The 23,354-nt window shown below is 34.6% G+C and overlaps 1 protein-coding gene across 2 annotated transcripts in view; it reads right to left on the reverse strand.

The window, feature by feature from the left end:
- The window catches only part of SPATA17 (spermatogenesis associated 17), a 193,434-nt gene that overhangs the window by 42,871 nt on the left and 127,209 nt on the right, over window positions 1-23,354 (reverse strand). For both annotated transcript variants that reach the window (XM_036931603.2, XM_036931593.2), the window contains exon 9: window positions 13,024-13,159. In XM_036931603.2, coding sequence (XP_036787498.1) covers window positions 13,024-13,159 — 136 coding nt within the window. The remainder of the gene's footprint in view (window positions 1-13,023; window positions 13,160-23,354) is intronic.

The following is a 23,354-nucleotide window of genomic DNA, read 5'->3' on the forward strand; positions in this document are numbered from 1 at the left end:
CTTTCTCTAAGTTAGGTATAGAGTTTATTATATCATTCTTTTTATAAATAATGTTCTGGTATTCTGTATCTGCTTGACACATAATTGAGATTAATTTTTAAAAATACACAATATATGGAACTATGAGTGTGGTGCATCAAATAAGAGTTAGTATAAAATAATATTCTCCCAAAATCCCAAAATAAATAAAACAGTAACTAAAGTAAGTGAGCAATACAAACAATAGAATTGCTAATCATGAAAAATAATAGAGTAAATGGTATTAAGAAAACTCCATAGCTATTTGGAAATATGCAAAACTAAATCATCATTATGCAAGAATAAATTTCAGACCAGTTTATATTACAGAAAGATAGTAAAAGATACATAAGTTATTATTTAATATTTAGAAGGACTTTGTAAGCATATTTTGGGCAAGAACCAATCCCCCTCTAAAATAATCCCACAAAACTAACAGATGATATGTTACCTAGCAAAGATATTTCTAACATTTGAGATAAAAAAAGTATCAGTATTTTAATTTCTGTCAATACAGCAAACTAGAGGCTTAAGATATTTCTCTCACTTTAAAATTCTGGATAGAAGATTTAACGCCTTTTCAATGTGTAAGTGACCTGGTGAAAAAATAAGGGGATTCTTTAGAAGAATGAATTGACAAGAAAGTACGAATGTAGTGAGGGCTGTAGTTAGCACTTGTGCCAGGGTATATACCTATCTATAAAGACTTAGTGTCTTGGTGTAACATGGCTTGTGGTCATTTAACTAACACCTGGTGCTGGAGCAGAGGGACAGGTGGCGCTGGAGGAACCTGTACACACTGGAGAACCCTACATAAAACCAGCACTCCTGAAAAATAACACTGTTGGTAGGTGAACTAGAACAAAAGTCCTATTAGAGAGGCTGAGCATATGTTCCCACCTCGTTCTTATTTCTGGATTGAGTGGAGGAAAGATAAAAAAGTCTTAACTGGAGAGTTCGTAACCATGAACTTGAGCTCATTCATATAAGCTTAGATGTCAAACCAAAATTTAGTTTTCAGAGGTTCTGTGGGCAGCAGCACTGGGCAGAAACAAAGCAAACCATCTCTGAAGAAAGATATTTTGCTATATATTTCCCTCCAGCTCTTCCAAACTTATTCGAACTGTTATCTACAGTTGATATCCCATCCCCCCCTTTATTTACTCCTTTCCCAACTTACTCCAGACTGGCTAGTCTCCTGCCATCTTTCGTTCTCATCTTATTTAATTTCACAGCATCATTTGCCACGGCTCATTCCTTTCTTCTTATTGCATTATCTTTCCTTGACTTATTTGGTAAGCATATCGTCTTGGTTTTCTTCACATCTATCTAGTTCCTTTACAGGCACATCCTACTCCAAATGGCCATTAGATCTTGGCATTTCTTAAAACTTCCCGTTTTTCCTCTCTTCTCATTCTACTTTCTTACTCAAGGCTATTTCATTCACTGTCATGGTTTCACTTATTATCTGAGCTGAATATATTAGTTTTTATTTATGAACCAAATATACTCAAATTTGTGCCTCTGGTTAAGACTTGTTCCAAGCAATACAGAATTATATATTTGCCTATCTGTTTAGATGAATCAAAGTCATATCAAACTCAAACATGTCTAAGATTGAATTCAAGATCTCTCTACAATTGTCCCCCTAATTCAGACTTTCCCAATCTCAATGAATACTATCAGAATGAATTCAGATTTCCTCTTGCACAAATAGGAATAATGAGTGAAACTTCTTTCTTACTCCATCATATCCAATTCATCTTAAATGAAAATTTAATAATAAGTCTCATTAAAGGAAGGCAGAAAAACACACCAAGGAAGGAAAATGAGATAAAGAAATAAGTAAAAAGGATCAGAGAGAGAAAGTGATTAAAATGGAAGACAGGCAAAATAGAGACATTAAATAATTAGATCCCTGAGATGAAACATGAAGCAATGAAAACAAATATTTCAAACTATAAGAAAAATTTTGATAAATAAAATCTAAATCTATTTAATGAAAACATCTACCATGTACCTGGGAAAATTAACCCAGAATGAAAAACATCAAATCCTAGTACAGTTATATCTTAGAAAAACTATTAGTTTTTAAAGACAAGGAATAAATATTCAGACCCTTCATTATGATGTCCAAGAACAGACAGTGAATAAAACATGCTACACACAACTTAGGTTAGGTACAATCTTACTTTCTGTGTGTGTCTGTGTGGTAATATGCATGAAAGTTAGACAGAAATAGGATGGCAAAAACAAATAAAAAATGTTAGCAGTGAATTATAGGTGTTTGTCTTCTTAATGTGCTTCTCAATTTCCCAAATTTTCTAAAATTATAGTGAATTATTATAACAATATAAAAGTAATTTAAAAATGCACATGATAAATGGGAAGTTGAAGTACAGCAACCTAAAATACTATGTAAAGGTAGAGATAAAAGACTGCATTCCTGCAGAAATCACGTGTATGATCTCTAGTCAGTGAGCTATGGACACACAGCCAGATGACACCAGTGGCAGAGTAGAAAAATGTACTTAGAACAAAGATGTTAGACCCAGGTAACATAGCTCATTTAAAGGTGATTTTTGCAATTGCAGCTAAATCATGCTAGAATTTCAGGGGAACATGGCTGGGGGTAATATAGGTCTGGTGTGTCTCCATCACGTGGGGGAATCTCACTCCGGACCTACACACACCATCGCCACCACTAGAAAGCCATCCATGAGAAAACTGGGGAGAAACAAGAGGCTGCATTCACAGAGCATCTTCCAATTCAATATCCTTTAACTTTCTTAAAATACACTTGAGCTTATATGATTAAAATTTAACTTACATAAGATTTCTATATCACAGTAGTCACTGTTTTTCGGTGCTTAAGCTCAATTCCCTGTAAGACCGATTTAGTTGCTGAACCCAAAGGAAGCAGAAGCAGGTAATAACTGAGTTACGAGAAAACTGTACGCACAGTTTGTCTACAATATATATAAAATTAAGATAGATTTCAGCATCTTGTTGAGAGAATAGCACTTTATAACTAGGTAGGGTTTATACCAAGAATAAAGATAATTCAATATTAAGGCATATATTGATGTAGTATATCATTTTAATAGAGAAAAACTCTATAGTGATCTTTTAAAGGAGAAAGGTGTATAATCTTTCTAGATGCTGATTAACTGTTTGATAAAACTCAATATTCTCATTTTAAAAGAGAGATCCTTAAAATTTCAATACAATTTTTAATACATATTCATATATATATATACATGCATATAAATAATACTGTTGGGTGATTACAATAATGTGTATGTATGAGAGTGTGTGTATGTATGTATGTATGTATGAACTCTATATCTAATAGTCAATATTAGAAAAAAAATCAAGGGTGCCCATTTTTATGATTAATATTTTCATCATCCTCTAAATGGGACAAGATGTAAAGGAAAGTTAAAAAGATTATAGAGGAAAAGATAAAAGTTTGGATACATTTGCAGATAGCATAACTGTTTATGGTACACCCAATCATTAGACATAATAGAAAAATGCATACTAAATCAATAGTTTTCTTATAAATCAACAATAAGTTTGACAAGATAAAATGGAATCCTATACACAATAGTAATACAAATATAAAACAATTAGGTGTATACTTAATAAATACATAGAAACAAAAAATATAGCACTCAAAGGTCAATTTTAAGGACTTTAATAAGTTGAGGGATGAAGCATGTTGTTGAATGCCAAGACTTAAAAATACTGAAAATTAATTCCTCATAAAATAATCTACAAATTTACCCAATAGCAAACAAAATTTTAGCCGTTCTAAGACTAAACATGTAAGAACATCTTTTAAAAAATATTGATAATAATTAATGTTGATGATGGTGAAGGGAAACACATACATCAAATAAGATAGACACTTTCTTTAGGACAGTTTGACAATATATAACATAGGTCATAATAATGTGCTAGCCTGTTATCAAAAAGATAAATGATAACAAGTGTTGGCAAGGAAAACGAGAAAAGGGAACCTTATGCACTGTTGGGAATGTAAATTGGCACAGTCATTGTGGCAAATAGTAAAGAAATTCCTCAAATGAAAGAAATACAGCTGCCATATGACCCAGCAATACCACTACTGGATATATATCCAAAGGAAATGAAATCACAATCTTGAACAGAGATATGAACCCCAATTTTCACTGCAGCAATATTCATAATATTCAAAATACAGAAATAGGTGTCCACTAATGTATGAATGGACAACAAGAATGTGATATACACACATTGACACACAAAATGGAATATCATTTGGCCATAAAAAGGAAGGAATCCTGCCATTTCAGACAACAGGGATGAACCTTGAGGGCAGTATGCTAAATGAAATAAGTCAGAGAAAGATAAATACTATATTATTTCACTTATACATAGAATCTTAAAAAGTCAAACTCATGTATATAGAGCAGATTAGTGAATACCATGAACTTGGGGTGAGGGAAATGTGGAGATACAGGAGAAAGAGTACGAATTTCAGTTATATGATGTATAAATTCTGGAGATCTAAAGTTGCTAAGAGAGTATCTTAAGTGTTCTTACCACATACACAAAAAGTAACTATGTGAGGTGATGGATGTATCAACTAACCTTATTGTGGCAATCATTTCATAATGTGTGTATATATATATATATCAAATGATGTTGTACACCTTAAACTTATACAATGTTATATGTCAATTATATCTTAATAAACATGGAAAAGTCCCCCCCAAATTTTTTTAATTAATGTGCTAGTCCTCTATATCAGTAAGAGCTCTCCAGAAAAAGATATAGGTAGGTAGATAGGTAGATATAGATTTCTTTATTTTAAGGAATTGGCTCATGTAGTTGTGGAAACTGGCAAGTCCAAAATATGTAGGGAAGCCTGATAGGTCAAAAACTCAGGGAAGAAATGACAGAATTTCTTCCGGAGGAAACCTCAATTTTCACTCTTAAAGCCTTCAACTGATTGCACGAGGCCCATCTACATTACTGAGGGTGATCTGAAGTCAATTATAGGTGTTAACTGCATCTGCTAAACACTTTCATACCATTATCTAGATTAGTGTTTGATTAAATAATGGTTCTAATGTCTAGTCAGTACATGAAACTAATCATGGTAGACCTGACTCAGAAATTTCATTTTCAGTCATTTTATTAGGACTAAGATGTATGTGTAAGAATGTTCACTGCAGAGGAAGCACTAAAACATTATTCTTTAGTCATTTGGTAGAAGCCAAGTCAAGACATAACTGGGAGGTCACACAAAGAAGTTAAGGTCTGATCCTATAGCCGGCAATGAGGACCATAGGTGTGGAGGCTAAAGTTCCTAATGATAGGTTAACCCCATTTCCAACTACAACAAAAAAGCAAAATGAGGCATTTAACTTTTTTTAAAAGTAAGGGTAAGAGTTTAGTTGCAGAGAAGTGCAATGACATATTCCAAGATCTTAGTCAGATGAGAGATTTAACTCTTGGTATTCTAGATTGCAATAATGTAAAGAAGACTGGCTGACATATTATAACATCTCTGACACCAAATGCAATGGTGTATTTCTTCCCTACATATATGTATAACAATAGCAATACTATACATAGCAGTAATAGTAGTATACTCCATTCATGTTCTCGGAACCGATTCTAATGTGTGTAAGTATGTGGGAGGGGGTCTTCCACCACAGACTAACACCAAGCAATTCTCCAACCCCAGCAGGGTGTTTGAGAACTCAACTCAATTCTGATGCTATTTGCCCAGAGACAGCACCAGATTCCCCAGGTTAAGGGCTCCATCCTACAAGACTGCCCTCCACCCCCAGGCAGTTCTCTGTGCTTTTGATCTATCCGCTACAGATGGGAGGTTCCCACGACCTCCCCCTTAGGTTCAATTAATTGGCTAGAGTGGCTCACAGAACTCAGGAAAACACTTACATTTACCAGTTTAATAAAGGATACCGTAAAGGATACAAGTGAACAGCCAGATGAAGAGAGACACAGGGCAGGGTTCCAAATAAAGGAGCATCTATCCTCATGGAGCTTGGGGGCCTGGTTTGGTGGCATGTGGGCATCCTGGTTCCCCAAGCATAGAAGCTCTCCCTGACCAAGAAGCAGGACACAACAGAGCAGAGTGGGTGGGGCAGAGAGAGAGAGAGAAAGAGAGAGACAGAGAGAGAAAGACTGAGAGAGCTCTTCTCACAGGTTTTATGAGGGCTTCATTGCACAGTCATGATTGACTAAACTATTGACCATTGGCTGTTCCAACCTCCAGTCCCGCCCTTGGGTGTGGGGTCCAAAAGTCTCTCATTAACATTACAAAACACCCGTTTCACCTTTAAGACTGTAGTGTTTTCAGGAATTGTGGATAAAGACCAAATATACCTGGGAAATACATATTTGGTCATATGAATGATCAAATACATATTTCTTATGAGTCATTATATCACACACGCTGAATTTTTAGAGACAAACTACAAGAGGAACTCTTCATAAAGTTCAAGAATCACGTTGGGACTAAGAACTTTTAGAAGGCAAATTTTGTACATAGGCTATAAAATCTCTCACTGTCAAACAAAAATTCTGACCTACACCACAGTGTGCAGCTGCACATCTGGGGCAAGAATCTTACCAGGGGTCATGTAAATCTCACAGACCTCTGAAGGAAACATTTGCCATAGTCTCTTCAGAGCTGTAGAGTTATTAATAATCTGATGCAGAGATCTTGCAATCTCAGACATTACTGCAGTTACAAAATAAAAGTTGCTTTAAATGGTTTATCATGCTTTATCAAAATGTGTTCCATTAGGTTTGCTCATCACTGAGATGTAATATTTTAGACTCAAATGGAAACTGCGCTCTTAGGTTAATAATCATACACTTATACAGTAAGATCTAATCTACTGAAAATCTTGGATATATCACTGCACATACTATTTTCATTCAAGAGTTAAACTTCAAATCAGAAACTCTTTTGAAGTAATCTAAAAAACTAACTGAAAAATGACTATACAATGTAATACATCTGACAGAAACTGCACAGAGATTATAAAGCAAAGGTAGTGTAAAATTATACATCTTAACATTACACATAGAAAATATTATATAAGTTAAATATTGTTTTAATAATATAACAGCATTTGGCTCTGCCCAATTTTTGAAAATGCATCGGATATATAAATATATGCATATACAAATGCATCCAGAGATACATACTAAAATTATATAAACTTATACTTTTCCTGAAGCCTACTGACCTCAAGAAGACAGATATAAGGGTGATTACAGAGAGAAAATTGAGGAATTTCAGTCTCTGGCATATTGTGAGAGAGAGAAAAAAAAGCACTTACACTGAATATTTGATTATTGAAGGCCATCCTCATAAGCAAAATATTTTCCCTCAATTACACCTAATTATTTAATTGTTTACATTTACTAATGAAATGAAACAACACAAAACAAACAGCTGTAAGGGGTAGTTTTTCAGCAGTGCATAATCATCAATCAGCATGTACAGAGAGATTCTTAAAATTATATGAAGCTGGTCTGTTTAAATAGAAAGGCATATTTTATCCCAATCAATGCATAAAAGTAAAATTATCCATAACTGAGGCATGTTTCTCTGCTGTACAGTTCAGCGGTAATGCTCCCCACACACTGCACTTGCACATCAATTATGATAATCATAATCACGGTCGTTAAGCTGAATGTTCATTATTATCAGGATGCTGGTGACAGCAGATTCAATCACCGAGCGCAGTGGGCAAAGCAGTCACAGTCCCACCCAAGTTTCTGCAGACAGCGATGTGCCACATTAAATCCATGATGTGTTCCACATCCCACTCCATTCCAAAAGCCGTAGACGGTAAAGGTCAACTTTATGTTCTGTGCAATATGCTTAGGTTCTCTAAATTAATTCTTTGGAGTACGAGGTATTTTTATGCTTTGTAGCTTATACAATCCTGTTTAGGACCAAAATGCACGTGAAAATTAAAAAAAATAAGTGTTGCTCTACTGCCGTAACTCACGTACAATAAGGCACGAGGAAAGACGCTATCACCGTGAACCATTTTAAAATTCTCTTCCTGAATTTTGCAAACATGGGAAATCATCACATGGTTCCATTAAAATCAGTTGCCTAAAATGCATATGAAAACTCATTCCAATTCAGATGAAGGCCCTGCACTATTACTTCTGCTTCAGTAAATACGAGCATATGTGAATGTTTTGACAAGCAAAAGAATATTTCTAGTAAACTGAATTTGTTATTGCCCAACCCTTTTAGACCTACCCAGACAGATTAGATTAATAGTGACTAGTAGATAGTCCTTATTTAATTTCACTTATTTTAAATATTAGCATAATAAAGAACTTATAAATAAGTTTTAACAGTTTGACCATTTAAGACACAGACCTGGAATCTAACAATCTAACTTAGGGCATTTTACAAATAGATTTAAAAAATATGAGTAAGTTATATGATATGTACATTATTTTATTACTGAGTTGCATACTTCTAAGAAAAATTATATATACACATTATTTTTCATTATGGATTTTCATTCTTTAAGGAAAAAGGAGCATTATTTTCTCTCAATTTCTGACCTTTGTAATGTTTCTGTATAGTGTTCTTCAAATTAATAGCATTAAAAATAAAACAAAAGTATTAAATAATATTTGGTATATTTTTTATTTAATTTGAATATGAGTAGAGAAAGACTACTTAATTAACATTTGAATTTGTCTCCACTGATACCCTTTAATACAACTACTGTGTAACAAATAAATCGAAAATTATAACCTCCATGCTTAAAGATGAAAGGAGAGAAAGAACATTTTCCAGACAGAAAATCTTACAACATGGTGGAAATGGTGGAGAACAGGAGCCAAATATATTTAATTGAGCTGTTTTTTTGGCTTAAATCAAACTACTGAATTTATCTAAATATGGGTATTACATGTTCACAAACAGTCCATCTTGTCATAGAAGATTAAGTCATATCAGTTTTTTCCTTCTTCAACATATTGAACTTAATAACTCTAGTCTCACTAAAACTATTCTTAGTCTACTAATAATGAATAAGTTGTGGCCTTCAATCTCCACAATCAAGAAACTAACTTTTATAAAAATAATGAAAAATAAGTCTGCTTTTAGCAACTTACTAGGCACAAGTCTCACACAACCAGCAAATCAAAATATAAACTATTTTTAATAGTTGTAGGATTTTACATATAAGCAGTAGAAGAAACCACCTAGGTATTGTACAGATTATATTAGCCACACAGGGAGATAATTTATTTCATATAGTTATTTGAAGAGGTCAGAAGGCAGGAAGAAGTAAAAAAAGGAAGGAGGAGAGGAGGAAGGGAAGGAGGAATTTAAACTTGCATTTTATATTTTTCCACATGGTTTGTTTAGAGGTAAGTAGATTAATGATTTATTAAGATTTAAAGCATCCTATATTTTCTCTCTTAACATTTTAGGGTCTATAAGAATAATTGTCATTAACTTTTTAAGTATGTATAGTTTATAAAAGTATACAGAGGCACACTATTCTTCCAAATAAATAAAATAAACTCTTTTATCAGAATGTATGAAGTGAATTTATTGTATAATTCCAAAAAGAAGTATTGTACTATTTTAGGAAAGAAGTATTTGCACATGGCTCTTTCTTACTCTTAAGTAGCTTAATGTCCTAAGGAAAGCCATTTATATTTTAAAGAAATGAACACTTTCTTGAATTAAACAGAATGGTGAGAGTATAAAAGCAAAAATCCTTATGTCAAATAGAAAATGAGATGCAGATCACATTATGCATATTCAAAATATAAAATTAAATAGTTTAAAAATCATATTTAGTCTATATTCTGGATGGTTGTATATTAGGTAAAAACAAATGCCTGGCATAGTTTTACTGTGGGTTTGTATGAAACAACATCATCACCAACATTTAGGTTTGTCAACCAGTGGACAAGACTGAATTACTCAGTGCACATATTCCTTATACCTTGAAATTATTATTTAGTGTTTTAGACCTTTTTTTTTTTAAGATGACTTAATAGTTGCAAAAGAGAAAGAAACTTTCTGAAGTTCCAAGTTACTCCCTCCATGCCTTAGCTTTGGTAATCTCATATATACAACATCCTTTAAAAAGAATTTTTCTTAGAGTTTGGTAAAGAATGATCTTTACCAAAACTGGACAGCTACATGTAAGAAAATGAAACTGGATTATTGTCTAACTCTATGCACAAAAGTAAACTCAAAATGGATCAAAGAGCTGAATGTAAGTCATGAAACTACAAAACTCTTAGAAGAAAACACAGGCAAAAATCTCTCAAATATAAACATGAACAGCTTTTTCCTGAACGCATCTCCTTGGGCAAGGGAAACAAAAACAAAAATGAACAAATGGGACTACATCAAACTAAAAAGCTTCTGTACAGCAAAGGACACTATCAGCACAACAAAAAGGCATCCTACAGTATGGGAGCATATATTTCTAAGTGACATTCCTGATAAGGGGTCAACATCCAAAATATATAAAGAGCTCACAAGCCTCAACACCCAAAAAAGCAAATAACCTGATTAAAAAATGTGTGGAGGATCTGAACAGACACTTCTCCAAAGAAGAAATTCAGAGGGTGAACAGGCACATGAAAACCTGCTCCACATTGCTAATCATAAGGGAAATGCAAATTAAAATCACAAAGAGATATCACTTTACACCAGTTAGGATGGTCAGTTTCCAAAAGACAAGAAACAACAAATGCTGATGAGGATGCAGAGAAAGGGGAACCCTCCTACACTGTTGGCGGGAACGTAAATTAGTTCAACCATTGTGGAAAGCAATATGGAGGTTCCTCAAAACACTAAAAATAGAAATACCATTTGACCCAGGAATTCCACTCCTAGGAATTTACCCAAAGAAAACAAGATCCCTGATTAAAAAAGACATACATATGTACCCGTGTTTATTGCAGCACTATTTACAATAGCCAAGATATGGAAGCAACCTAAGTGTCCATCAGTAGATGAATGGATAAAGAAAATGTGGTACATATACACAATGGAATATTATTCAGCCATAAGAAGAAAACAAATCCTACTATTTGGAACAACGTGGATGGAGATAGAGGGCAGAGAAAGACAAGTATCAAATGATTTCACTCATCTGTGGAGTATAAGAACAAAGCAAAAATCTTGCTGCACTGATGGACAGTGACTGCACTGGGGTATGGGTGGGGACTTGATAATATGGGTAAATGTAGTATCCACATTTTTTTTCATGTGAAACCTTCATAAGAGTGTATATCAATCATACCTTAATAAAAAGTAAAAATAAATAAAAATAAAGGAACAAAGCAAAACTGAAGGAACAAAACAGCAGTAGACTCACAGACTCCAAGGAGGGACTAGCAGTTACCAAAGGGAAGGGACTGGGGAGGGTGAGTGGGGAAGGAGGGAGAAGGGGAATAAGGGACATTATGATTAGCACACATAATGTAAGAGGGTCATGGGGAAGCCAGTATAGCACAGAGAAGACAAGTAGTGTCCCTATAACATCTTACTATGCTGATGGACAGTGATTGCAATGGGGTGTGTGTGGGGGACTTGATAATATGGCTGAATGTTGTAAAAATCTTCATAAGATTGTATATCAGTGAAACCTTAATTAAAAAAAACAAAGGGGAAAAATGTTGAAAGGAAGCAAAAAATAGAAAGAAAGAGAGAGAGAGAGAGAGAGAGAGAGAGAGAGAGAGAGAGAGAGAGAAAGAAAGAAAGAAAGAAAGAAAGAAAGAAAGAAAGAAAGAAAGAAAGAAAGAAAGAAAGAAAGAAAGAAAGAAAGAAAGAAAGAAAGAAAGAAAGGAAGGAAGGAAGGAAGGAAGGAAGAAAGAAAGAAAGGAAGAAAGAAAGAGAAAGAAAGAAAGAAAGATCTCTACCTTGTTTCTTCCTCTTGTGTGGTGGGGATACCTCTCTCTGTGTTTTCCTCTTCATCTTTGCTGTCCACGAACTGGAATTCCTATCACTTACCATCACCTTAACAGTTCCCTTTATTTTGCAATCTTAGATATTGTTTTCATCCAAGATCATTTCCTCTTATTTTTATTTCTAGATTATGACCTTTATTGTATTTGAATAGAAATCTTTAAATCCTTAGTCCTTTAGTCATTTTGGAAGGGGGTTGTGTATAAATGAAAAAATCCTCATTGATAGACTATTAATAGAAACAGGTCCGGTAGTATGGAGCTCAATGGCTTTAACCCCTTCCCAGAGAGTCACTTACTACTTCATTTTAATCTGTGTAATTTTATTATAAATAAGTTACACTTTCCATCTGTTAGATAATAGGTTAAACGCATAGTAACAAGTTTCCTTTTCCTCCTATAATGCAAGACATCTTGGTATTTTTCCAATACAGAAATTTTTATCTAAGTACTAACAAATATTATTCTGGAATTAAACAAGAAATACTTGCTTTCTTCTCTTCTATGTGATATATATATATGTATGTGTATATATACACATACATATATATATACATGTACATATGCATATCATGTATATCTCTGTCTCTATCTCTATCTGCCTACCTACCTATTTATCTGTTTGTCTGTCTACATACACACAGATATTGAGAGAAAGCAATCAAGCGCCGATCTCCATCTCCATGCCTGAAAGTCAGTTTAACTCCATTCCTTGACAACAGATTCAAACCTTGATTCTGGTTGCCTTTGCCAAAGCCAATGATCCGTGTCATTGATCATAGGGTAACTGAGCCATAAAACACAAGAATGTAATACTAAAATAAAACAAATCTCTTCCTGACACAGGTCAGCAGCATGATCTTTATATAAAATAGCTGTAAATAATTTTGTGACCCGGAAGGTTTTAATTGCCATGGGAATATTTATATTTGTTGTAATCATTGTATATTTGTCGCCTTCTAAAAGGAACGCCATTTATTAAGTGTTGCATTAACTCACCTTGTCACAGATCCACTTCTTAGGATTTTCATCTCTGAAATGTTGACATCCGTAAGAATTAGGACCATACTTGCTTGACGAATGCATTGACGGGATGTACTTTTTATTTTTATGGTAGGAAGAAAATGGCAAAAACCTGAAAGAATATTAGGTAGTACTCTTAATTGATTTCTACAAACATTTGATTTTTTTAAAAATCAGAATTTAGAGAAATATTGAAGTATAGTGAAAAATAGTACATGGTTGGAATCAGAATATCTGGACTCCACTTTAACAATAGTCTCCCACCGACCATCTCTGTTACTAATGTCTATGAATCTTCATTTCTTATTCTGTAAATGGGAGATATTAGAACTTTCTCCACAGAATTCAGTCTCAAATTTTTTGTAAATTTATAAAATGTCAAATGCTAGATTTATTAATTCATGGTGCCAAATAATTCAAAATTCATCATGTAAGTAATAGTGTTCTTAATTTTAAAATGCACCCCAAAATGAAAAGACTGGTCAATGACATGGGTTTCCTTCAAGCCTCTTTTTAAAAATTTACTGAGGTATAACTGGCATACAACATTAGTTTCAGGCACATAACATAATAATTCTATATTTGTATATATTGTGAAATGAGGACCACTGTAAGTGTAGTTAGTATCTGTCACCATACATAGTTACACAACTTTTTTTCTTCTGATAAAAGCCTTACTCTCTTAGCAACTTTCAAATAGACAGAATAATATTACTTATAGTTGCTATACTATTCATTACATTCTCATGACTTATTTATTTTATAACTGGAGTTTTGTGTTTTATCACTCCTTTCACCCATTTTATCTATCCATCACCCCTGCCTCTGGCAACCACCAATCTGTTCTCTGTATCTTGAGCTTGCTTTGTTTTGTTGTTTGTTTAGATTCCATGTCTAAGTGAGATCATATGGCATTTGTCTTTCTCTGATTTATTTCACTTAGCATAATGCCCCAGAGGTCCAGCCATGTTGTTGAAAATGGCAAGATTTCTTTTTTGTGGCTGAATTATATTCCAGTGTATGTGTGTATGTGTGCGTGCTACCTTTTGTTTATCCACTGATGGACACTTAGGCTGTTTCCACATCTTGGGTATTGTAACTAATGCTGCAATAAATACGGGGGTGCATATATTTATTTGAATTAGCAATCACATTTTCTTCAGATAAATATCCATAAGTAGAATTGCTGGATCATGTGGTAGTTCTATTTTTAATTTTTGAGGGAGCTTCCATGCTATTTTCCATAGTGGCTTTGCCAATTTACAGCAATTTACACCAATAATACACAAGGGTTCCCTTTTCTTCACATCCTCACCATCATTCACTACTTCTTGTCTTTTTTATAATAGCCATTCTAACAGATTTAAGGTGGTATCTCATTGTTTTTTGATTTCCCTGATGATTAGTGAGGTTGAACATCTTTTCATGTACCTATTGTCCACTTGTATGTCTTCTTGGGGAAAATGTCTATTCAGGTACTCTGAATATTCTTAAATTGGATTGTTTATTTTATCTTATTCTTTTTGCTCCGGAGTTGTGTGAGTTCCTTATATTCTTTGGATATGTACCTATCATCAGATCTATGATTTGCAAATATTTTCTCCCATGAAAAGGTAGATTGCCTTTGCATTTTGTTCTTGGCTTCTCTTGCTGTGCAGAAGCTTCTTAGTCTGATGTAGCCACATTTGTTGAAGTTTGCTTTTGTTTCTTGCTTTCGGTGTAAACCCAACAAATCATTGTCAAGACTGATGTCAAGGAACTTACTGCCTATTTTCTTCTAAAACTTTTAAGGTTTCAGGTCTTATATTTAAGTCTTTTATCCATTTTTAGTGACTGTTTGGGTACCTTCTGAAATGCTTAAGTCCAGCTGCCAGTTCACATAGACACGACATCAACGAAATTAGAGCTAGATCCTTTTTTAAATAAAAGAAGCGTTCAGAGGAATAAAACATTTACATAGCAAAATGAAATACTCTGCTAAAAAATTCTAAAATTCAGAGTTTGAGAAAATAAAGTTTAGGTTCAACAAACATTACCATATGCAAATATTTCCACATATATAACCTAATTTAATTAAGACAAGGAAGGGTTCTTTAATCTCAGCTCAAATGAAAATTTGTTTTTCTCCCACTATATTCATAAACGTAAAAAATAAATTTAGGAGAAGTAGTGTTATTTCATCAATTTTCATACCTCTGTAATTTCTTTTTTATTGTTTAAGTGCCTTTGTAATATTTTTCCTAAGAAAACATTAATACTATTGAAAAAAATTAAACAGAACACAGAGCTTTGAATCATACAAAATTGCACAAGCATGTATCACTAATGCTCTTGGGGAAAAGCTCTCATATAAGACAGATTATGGTCCTTCCAGGGCTAATTTGCATGCGGGATGGACATCACACACACAAAAATTAATGCAGCCCCAGTGTCCCTGAGTATATAAAGGAGGTGCTGTGAGCTGACTGCTGCATTTACAGTTTTTATCACTTCTGAATTGCATTTTAACAGTATATTTTTCTTCCTTGTCTGGACAAAATTTGCTTTCTCAAGGGACTGGATGGCCGAGAAGACAGGGCTTCTCAAATGACTAGGTACTTTCCTGTCTATTAATTTATGTTATTTCCATTTAGCATAATCTCATTAAAATAACATGTAAGCATATTCTTAAGTGTATGTATTTTTGTGCATATATTCATATGTACATCCAAAAATATCTAGATGTTTTAGAATGTTCAAATGTTTATCTTCAAATTAGGAAGAAATTTCTTCTCAAATAGGATTTGCTTTATAAAAGTATAAATAGCTATGACAACCCTAAGAACCAATTTAGTTTATAATCAGACTCTTAGGTAGTTATCAGTGTTAAAAAATATGTTATCTTTTACCATTTTAAAATATATAGTCAGATGTATTTTATGCTTGAACTGAGTACTTTCTTTCAATTACCTGATCGCCATATTGAAGAAGATATGAGTCAGGCTATTATTTTATAATCTCATCAAAGATACAGATGTGGCAGAAATTCTTAAGTACAACATGGAGATATGGTGGCGTACATAAAAAAATCATTACTTGAATGTGTGGGCAGTTAAAGAAGAATTAGTCAAGGTCTCAAGAAGTGAGAATTAAAAATAGTCAATTCACTTCAGTGAAAATTGGTCCATTGTAAATATATTATGAAGTCTTCATACTGTAAGCATTAATATACTTAATATTATTTTCCAGATAAAAAGACTAAGAAATTATACTTATCTTATTCCCCATAATTCTCTTTCATTTTCCCCCCCTTTTTTATCATCCTATTGTTCTCACTCATAATTGTAGGTTTTCATCCAACCCATTCATTTCACCGCCAGATAACAGAAATCTACAAACAATGAATCCCTGTTGCCTCTTGATTTAAGCTCATATTGTCCAGCCTGGCTGTCAGGCTTCTTAGAATGCACTTGATCTGCTGTCTCCCCCCACTCCTTATCTGCCATTCCACTGATGCTATTTTTCTGTCTTTCTTTCTTTCTGTCTTTCTACACTGACTCTGCCTTTGTCCATGCTCCTCTTCATCAAACGCTGACCCATACATTATTCATTTAAAATCCAGCTTAACACCTAGCTTTCCTAGGCAACCTTATCACCCCACTCCAACTCACACTTATTTTCTGTACTGTCTCACATGAAATGAAATGATATATACTAAGCACTTTGAAAAACACTGGGACATAATGATGGAAGGTGTAGTATACTTAAAAGGAATTCACCTTACTGTAGGGGGTAGAGAATAAGACATCACAGTAGAAAGTGTTAAGTTTTGTGATGGATATACGTACAAGAGGCAATTAAGACACAGAGGAGAGTTTATGTGTTTGTAAAATGTATATGTATACGCATATGGTGTGGGGATTACTGACAGGGAGATAGGGGGATATGGAAAAGTTATCTTCCCAGAACATGCATGTAAGAGCTGAAAGACAAGTTGAATTAGTCAAGAAGCTGGTGAAGGCTTTTTTAGACATATACAAAGATATGGTGGTGAGGTGGCATATAAAAAGGAATGCTGACAGAACAAAATGGTGTTCAACAGAACTAGAAAATTGGATTCTTTATGATGGAAAAAAAGTAGATCATGAACAGTAGAGATGACTGCCCAAGGAGAATATGAATAGTAATATATTACAGATCTTCATAAATAGCAAAACATTTTTAGTTTTCCATATATATATCATTTTTGACTATCCAATAGGGTAGTTATCCAAGCCACAATGGATCCTGCATAGGTAAATCATCTCAAAATGTATATGGTGGTAACAATTTACAGTTATCAGGATGCATGCCTGTGGAACAAGTCTTGAACACCAAATATGTCCTAGATCAGCCCTCTATTAAAGGGTTCCTAGTGAAATATACACATTAAGGGCACACTACATTACAAGTTGGGAATTCAATTCCAGAATGCAATAAATTCTCCAGTGAGATATGCAAAACCATGAAAATAAGTCTTTTTGCCTAGGCTGGAGTCAGGAGAAATAGCAAACCAGAGCAATTTTGTCCCAAAGTTCCTAGCGGGTTGTGTAATCTGACACATTCTGATGTGGGGACTGCTATTTGACCTGCTCTCAGCCTCAACAACTGCCAGAATCCGAGATGGGATAAGAGACAACACAGATGTACTTCCAGGGAGAATAGCCTTACTCTTTACCCATGGCCAAAGAAGGAAAAGGAGGGACAGCCATGGATTCTCTCCCTTGGGAGGAAGTCCTGAAACGTCAATAAAAGCTCTCTGGAGAGAGGTAAGCCTCTCTGGAACATGGCCTGCACGAGACCGACCACAACAGCCCTCTTCCCCCTTGAGCTGAATGGGGAGAATGGATGGGGGAAAGGAGAGGGCAGAGGAGGGAGAGAGCTCCCTAGAGGCAGCTCCTTGTAACACTGAAATGGATACTCAGTTCTGGGCCAGTACCAGATAAGCAAATAGTAAGAATATAATAAAATGCTAGACGACTTGATTCATAGTTAATTCAGTCCATCAGATATGTCTTAAATAACTGTATTCACTATACTGTGCTTAGACACTATGGGCATAAAAAGGCAAATAAGCAGATGTCTCACCCTAAGACCCTTGAAATCTAATGAGTTTTATCTATGTTGTTGTGTGTGTCAGGATTCTATTCCTGGCTCTGGTGGTGGTTCCGGGTTGCTTAAATTTGTCACAATTCATCTCACTGTACAAATTAAAATGGGTACATGTAATTGTATGTAAACTAAAACTCAGTGAAGTTGATTTTTAAAAAGTTAAAAAATCTAATGAGAAAAAGCAAATAACTACAATATAAAAGGGGGAAGCAAAGCTTTATCATAAAGGTAAAACAAAAGAGTATGGGGACAGAGGGTACAGGGCACAACATCTAACCTGAGCTTTAGCAATGCATCAGACTTCACTAAGCAGATACGGAAATTGAGGAGGAACATGGAAGTAGGGGAACAGTTTGAGCAGATGCTCAGAGGCAAAGCTTGGAACACACATGCTGGGTCTTATAAGTTTGTAGCTTATCTGCCTGGAAACAGGAAGAGTGCTTTTCCCAGGCTGCTAATACAGGCTTACTTAGAACCTTTCCAGGGAAGATTATCCTACCTACTTCACCCTTTCCTCACAGGTACTATGGATGAGCTCTGAAATCACTATGTGGGCCCCACAATGCCCTGTTCCCTGAGGGGCGGGTGAGACCACAGCCCAGCATGACCAGGGCTAATGAACACTACCCATCAGGGAAGGGCGGCCCATTACCACAATCTTCTCTCTGTGAATAAACCACATGCCTTGTGATCCTTTGAGAACAAAACACCTGCTATTTTCCACCTTTTATTGGAAGAGAATTATTGTCTTATCTATGAATTATAAAATACAGAACAGGATTCTTACATGACTATATCAAATACATTCACCTTTCATGTGGGAAAAGGAAACAAAAATAAATACTCTTCCATTGTCTCCGATTGGGCATAAGATGATTTAAGCCTTCAAGTATTAAAAAATCCTACATTTCATTGACATGAAAACTAATATAATGAGAGGCCACCATAGTAAATAAAGTCATGAATTTTAGTGTCTTACTATTTCAGTAACTGAACTTTATGTGTTCAAGTAGTAGTTTACTTCTAACTATCTTAAGAATGACTCCAAGATGCTATTATTTCTTAATTGTGTAGTACTGCAGTAATAAATGAACAAAGAATGTCTCAGAAAATCAATTATCAGTTACACCTCTTATGCTACACAGAGGGGGAAGGATACCAATTGCTTTTTCTTATAGCAATTAATGGTTTTCTGCTATAACAGTTTCTTACTAGCAGAATAGTAGATTATTCTCAAAAGATCACCTGTTGAATTAATAAAGATCTTAGTGTATGAGCACCCTCTCTCCCACCAATTATTAACAACATTGGTAGGGCAGACACCTCTATGGGGACACAGTGAGTGCGAGGATTCAACCCAGGATCTTTGCCTAAAGGTATATCTAAAACACTCGCAAGAATTAAGAGCTTTGTAGTATTCAAAATAGAATAGTTATTTAATTGGGCTTGATGAAAAAAAAAGAAGAGGGGGAAAAAATATACTATGGGCTAATGAAAGGAAGGGATTTCCTTTAAATTCCAGAAGGAATTCCCTCTGATCTATGAACCTTAATTTGACAAGCAAAGACACCTAGGTATAAAAGTCTGAAAGAGCTGATGAAAGAATTAAAACAGTAAATATGATCCAAGCAAGCTGATTTAATCTAACAAACCAATCAACAAGCAGCAATTTTCATGTTGTCATAAAAGTAACTTCTATAATTATTCTACTAGACATTAGTATTTTAATTTTTATTTATAATACAGAAAGTAGTAAATGAATGTTTTGAGGGCTGAGTTAACCAGTTCATTTGTGGTCTTATTGTTAGATGACTCAGTTCTCCTAAACCAATTACAGTTTTAAAAAAGATAAAGCAGTTTGAAAAAAACTCAAAATTGGAAAAATGCAAATTATTCTTGTCATATTTGAAATGGGATGAGGTGTTTTCAACTTGTAGTATGTATAATTAATCATGAATATTGAATTAAATTATGACTAATGAATGTGTTTTATTTCATGATGTATGCATGTGAAATTATGCTGTATACCTTAAACTTATATAGTGCTGTGTCAATTATATCTCAATAAAACTGGGAAAAATACTGAATATGTAGTAATTTTAGTCCTTCTAAAAAAAACATAATATTTGCTGGATGAATGAGTAAATAAGTTTTCAAAATGCTATATATATTATATGTCCTCTCTTTGAAGTTCACACTAAATAAAAGTTTAAGACCAAGAAGCCCCATAAATCCTCTCTCTCTCTCTCTCTCTCTCTCTCTCTCTCTCACACACACACACACACACACACACACACGCACACACAGTTTAACCATTTTAACCATATTTCCCAAGTTTATTTGATGGAAAACTCATTAACATCTTCCAGACTAATGTTTCATGAGACACAGTTTGGAAAATGTTATTAAGAGTCAGAAAAAGGAAAAAAGGAAATACAGGCTGACCTAGTACAGAGACTGCTAGGGTAATGTTCATAAAGGTCAAGGAGAAATCACAACTGAACTCATTTTCTTTTGCTTGATTTCTCTTTCAGTGAGAATAAGTTCAGTGGTCAGATAGATTGGAACAAAACAAACAAGATTTAGCTCAAACTTAAGCTCAATATGTTAAAAAATAATTAATACCTGCAGTTGGCCAAGCGCTGAGCTAAGTGTACTGCCTAAGTCCTGGGCTCTGTTCTTGTGGCGCTTATCATCTAAAACAAGGGTCTCCAATTTCTCTGTTTAGAAGGACTAGGCACGTAACAAATGAATCACATGTAGGAACTAAGAGTTCAGTGTCAACTGCTGCCAGATGATACTGGGGGCCCACCATTTCCAGATCTACTAATTTTTATTACAAGCTGGAATGTCTGGATTTTTTTTAAAGATTTAATTATCATTTTAACTAATTTCAATTTCAATTAATTTAATATTTAGAAAATTGTAGGCTCTGCATACAACACATCTGGAGGCTGTTTGCAACTCAGAAGCTATTAGTTTGCCACCTTTGGTTGAGAATTTCTAAGTAAGCAGTGAGCTCTGTCAATGGCTTCAAGGTCTCTAACATATATCTCAAATTATTGAGTAAACCTTTGTATGAAGCCATCAAATTCTATTAGTCATTCTTAAGAAATTGTGAATGTACCAAAGATGTACCCATATTACTTTCAAAGCAGAAGAATGTAGATTCTATAATAAATAGGTGGTGTAATTTGATGTCAGTTTTCAGCAAGATTCTAAAATGGAGTATTGAAATTCCAGAAAAGTGGTCATATACATGCACATTTATGATAGACATATAAAAATGATACTTGTACTATTTTATTTTAATATTAAAAAATTTTAATTAAATATAAAAATTTAAAATATTTTAACATGTATATATAAATATTTAGAAAGACATATATACATACAGACATATGTATCACCATAGGTAAGAGTACAATTTTAGAGATGGTCTATCTGAAGTTTGGCAAAGAATTTGACAAGCTCTTTTTTTTTTAATGAGGCCTTAAGAATAGGGAAGAAATAACTAGGTGATAGTAAAGAAGAATGTAAAAAAAAAGCTTATCAGTGAAATTACTTCCCAATTGCCAAATCTGATGCATTCATTTTAGTGCTCAATCACCTTGAACTCTGCATCAGGCTGTTCATCCAGTGCTTGCAGTGAATTCTCTTTTCCTTCAATTTGCACAATACCTCCTGGTTCTCCCTTGCTTTTTCAGTTTCTTGACTGACTGACCATTTTTGGCCAATACGTTGAATTAGCGACTCTTATCTTAACTGGAACTGTGCATTAGGATCACCTGGACACATATTTCAAACATATATGCCTACTGAAGTGAAATATCTGTGACTTAAGAATCATATGTATATAATTTTAAACCTCAAGGTAATGTAGATAAGCAACCTAAGATCCACTGCCCTAACATTAAAGCATCTCCCAGAAATCTGTACTTAACCTTCCGTCTACAGTTTCCCCCTAAGAGATTCTTCCACTGCCAAGATTTAAATTATCATGTCTACAGTGACAATTTCTAAATCTTTATCTCTCTGTACAATGTTTTTCTTTAACTTAAGAGCAATATTTTCAAATGCACATTAGGAATGGCTGTCTAGATGCTGTAGGGGCCACAGGCAGCCTGTCCCAGGACGGGCCACTTTGGCAGGCAGATTATTTCAGAGTGGAAAACAATGAAGGCACAAAAGACTATGAATGAAACTTTGACCTCCCCGTCCCTCAACTGAATTAAAAGAATTTAGATAGAGGACCTGCTCCAGGAAGATAACTATCACCATAGATAACTACATGGTAATATAATCTAGGAGGAGTAGACAGCAAGGGATGTGTCAAAGTCTGTTAAAATTCCTCTCTATGTCCCATTGTTTCTGAACAGCCCAGTAAATATCTATTTACCAAATATTTACTCATTCATATTCCTGTGAACTGATTCCCTTTTCCTTTGAAGTCCTGGTCGCCTACCCCCTTCTCCTTAATTCATTATGATATAAAGACTTCATTGTCCCTGACTGTGTTTGGAATCTCATGTCTCTGTATTCCCTGTACGTACATAATTAAACTTTGGGTTTTTCTCCTGTTCATCTGGTTCATGTCAATCTGATTCCTAACCAGCTTAGAAGAACCTTATGGGGCAGAGGAAATTTCTTCCTCTCCAACAATACACAATAGGAAGCTCAAATAGAGTTGCCCCCAAATTAAACTTCCATGCAAAACCTCCATTCTATCAAATCTATAATTCTTCTTATATGTTTTCCTTAGTTGAATAAGGGCATTATCATGAGGGAGTCAACTTAGTCAGGAGCCATCGAGTCAAGGAACTAAAGGACCTCCCTGCCGCGGCTGCACCTATACCTCCCATCTCATTTCTGCCACTTTGCATGAAGTACCAAGGCTGTGAGCTAAGTTTCACCAGGTACCTCAGAAGGCGAGGGGAAATTCCCATGAGCTCTGCACTGTTCAACTGAAGATGGCTCTGCCCAGGCCACCCCCTTTGCTACCCTCCTTGCTCTGCCTGGCAAACTTCTATGAAGCCTTCAAGTCTCTCCCGACCCTCAATACACTTTTGAACCCTAACTTGAAACAGGAAAATTTGGGATATATAAATGCTGTACCTATATAAGAATTTAAGTATGGCACAAAATGACTCTCTGCTTCAAAGAAAGTCCATTATGGC

Source organism: Manis pentadactyla, chromosome 19 (assembly GCF_030020395.1).
Source record: "Manis pentadactyla isolate mManPen7 chromosome 19, mManPen7.hap1, whole genome shotgun sequence".
NCBI classification, from domain to species: Eukaryota; Metazoa; Chordata; class Mammalia; order Pholidota; family Manidae; genus Manis; species Manis pentadactyla.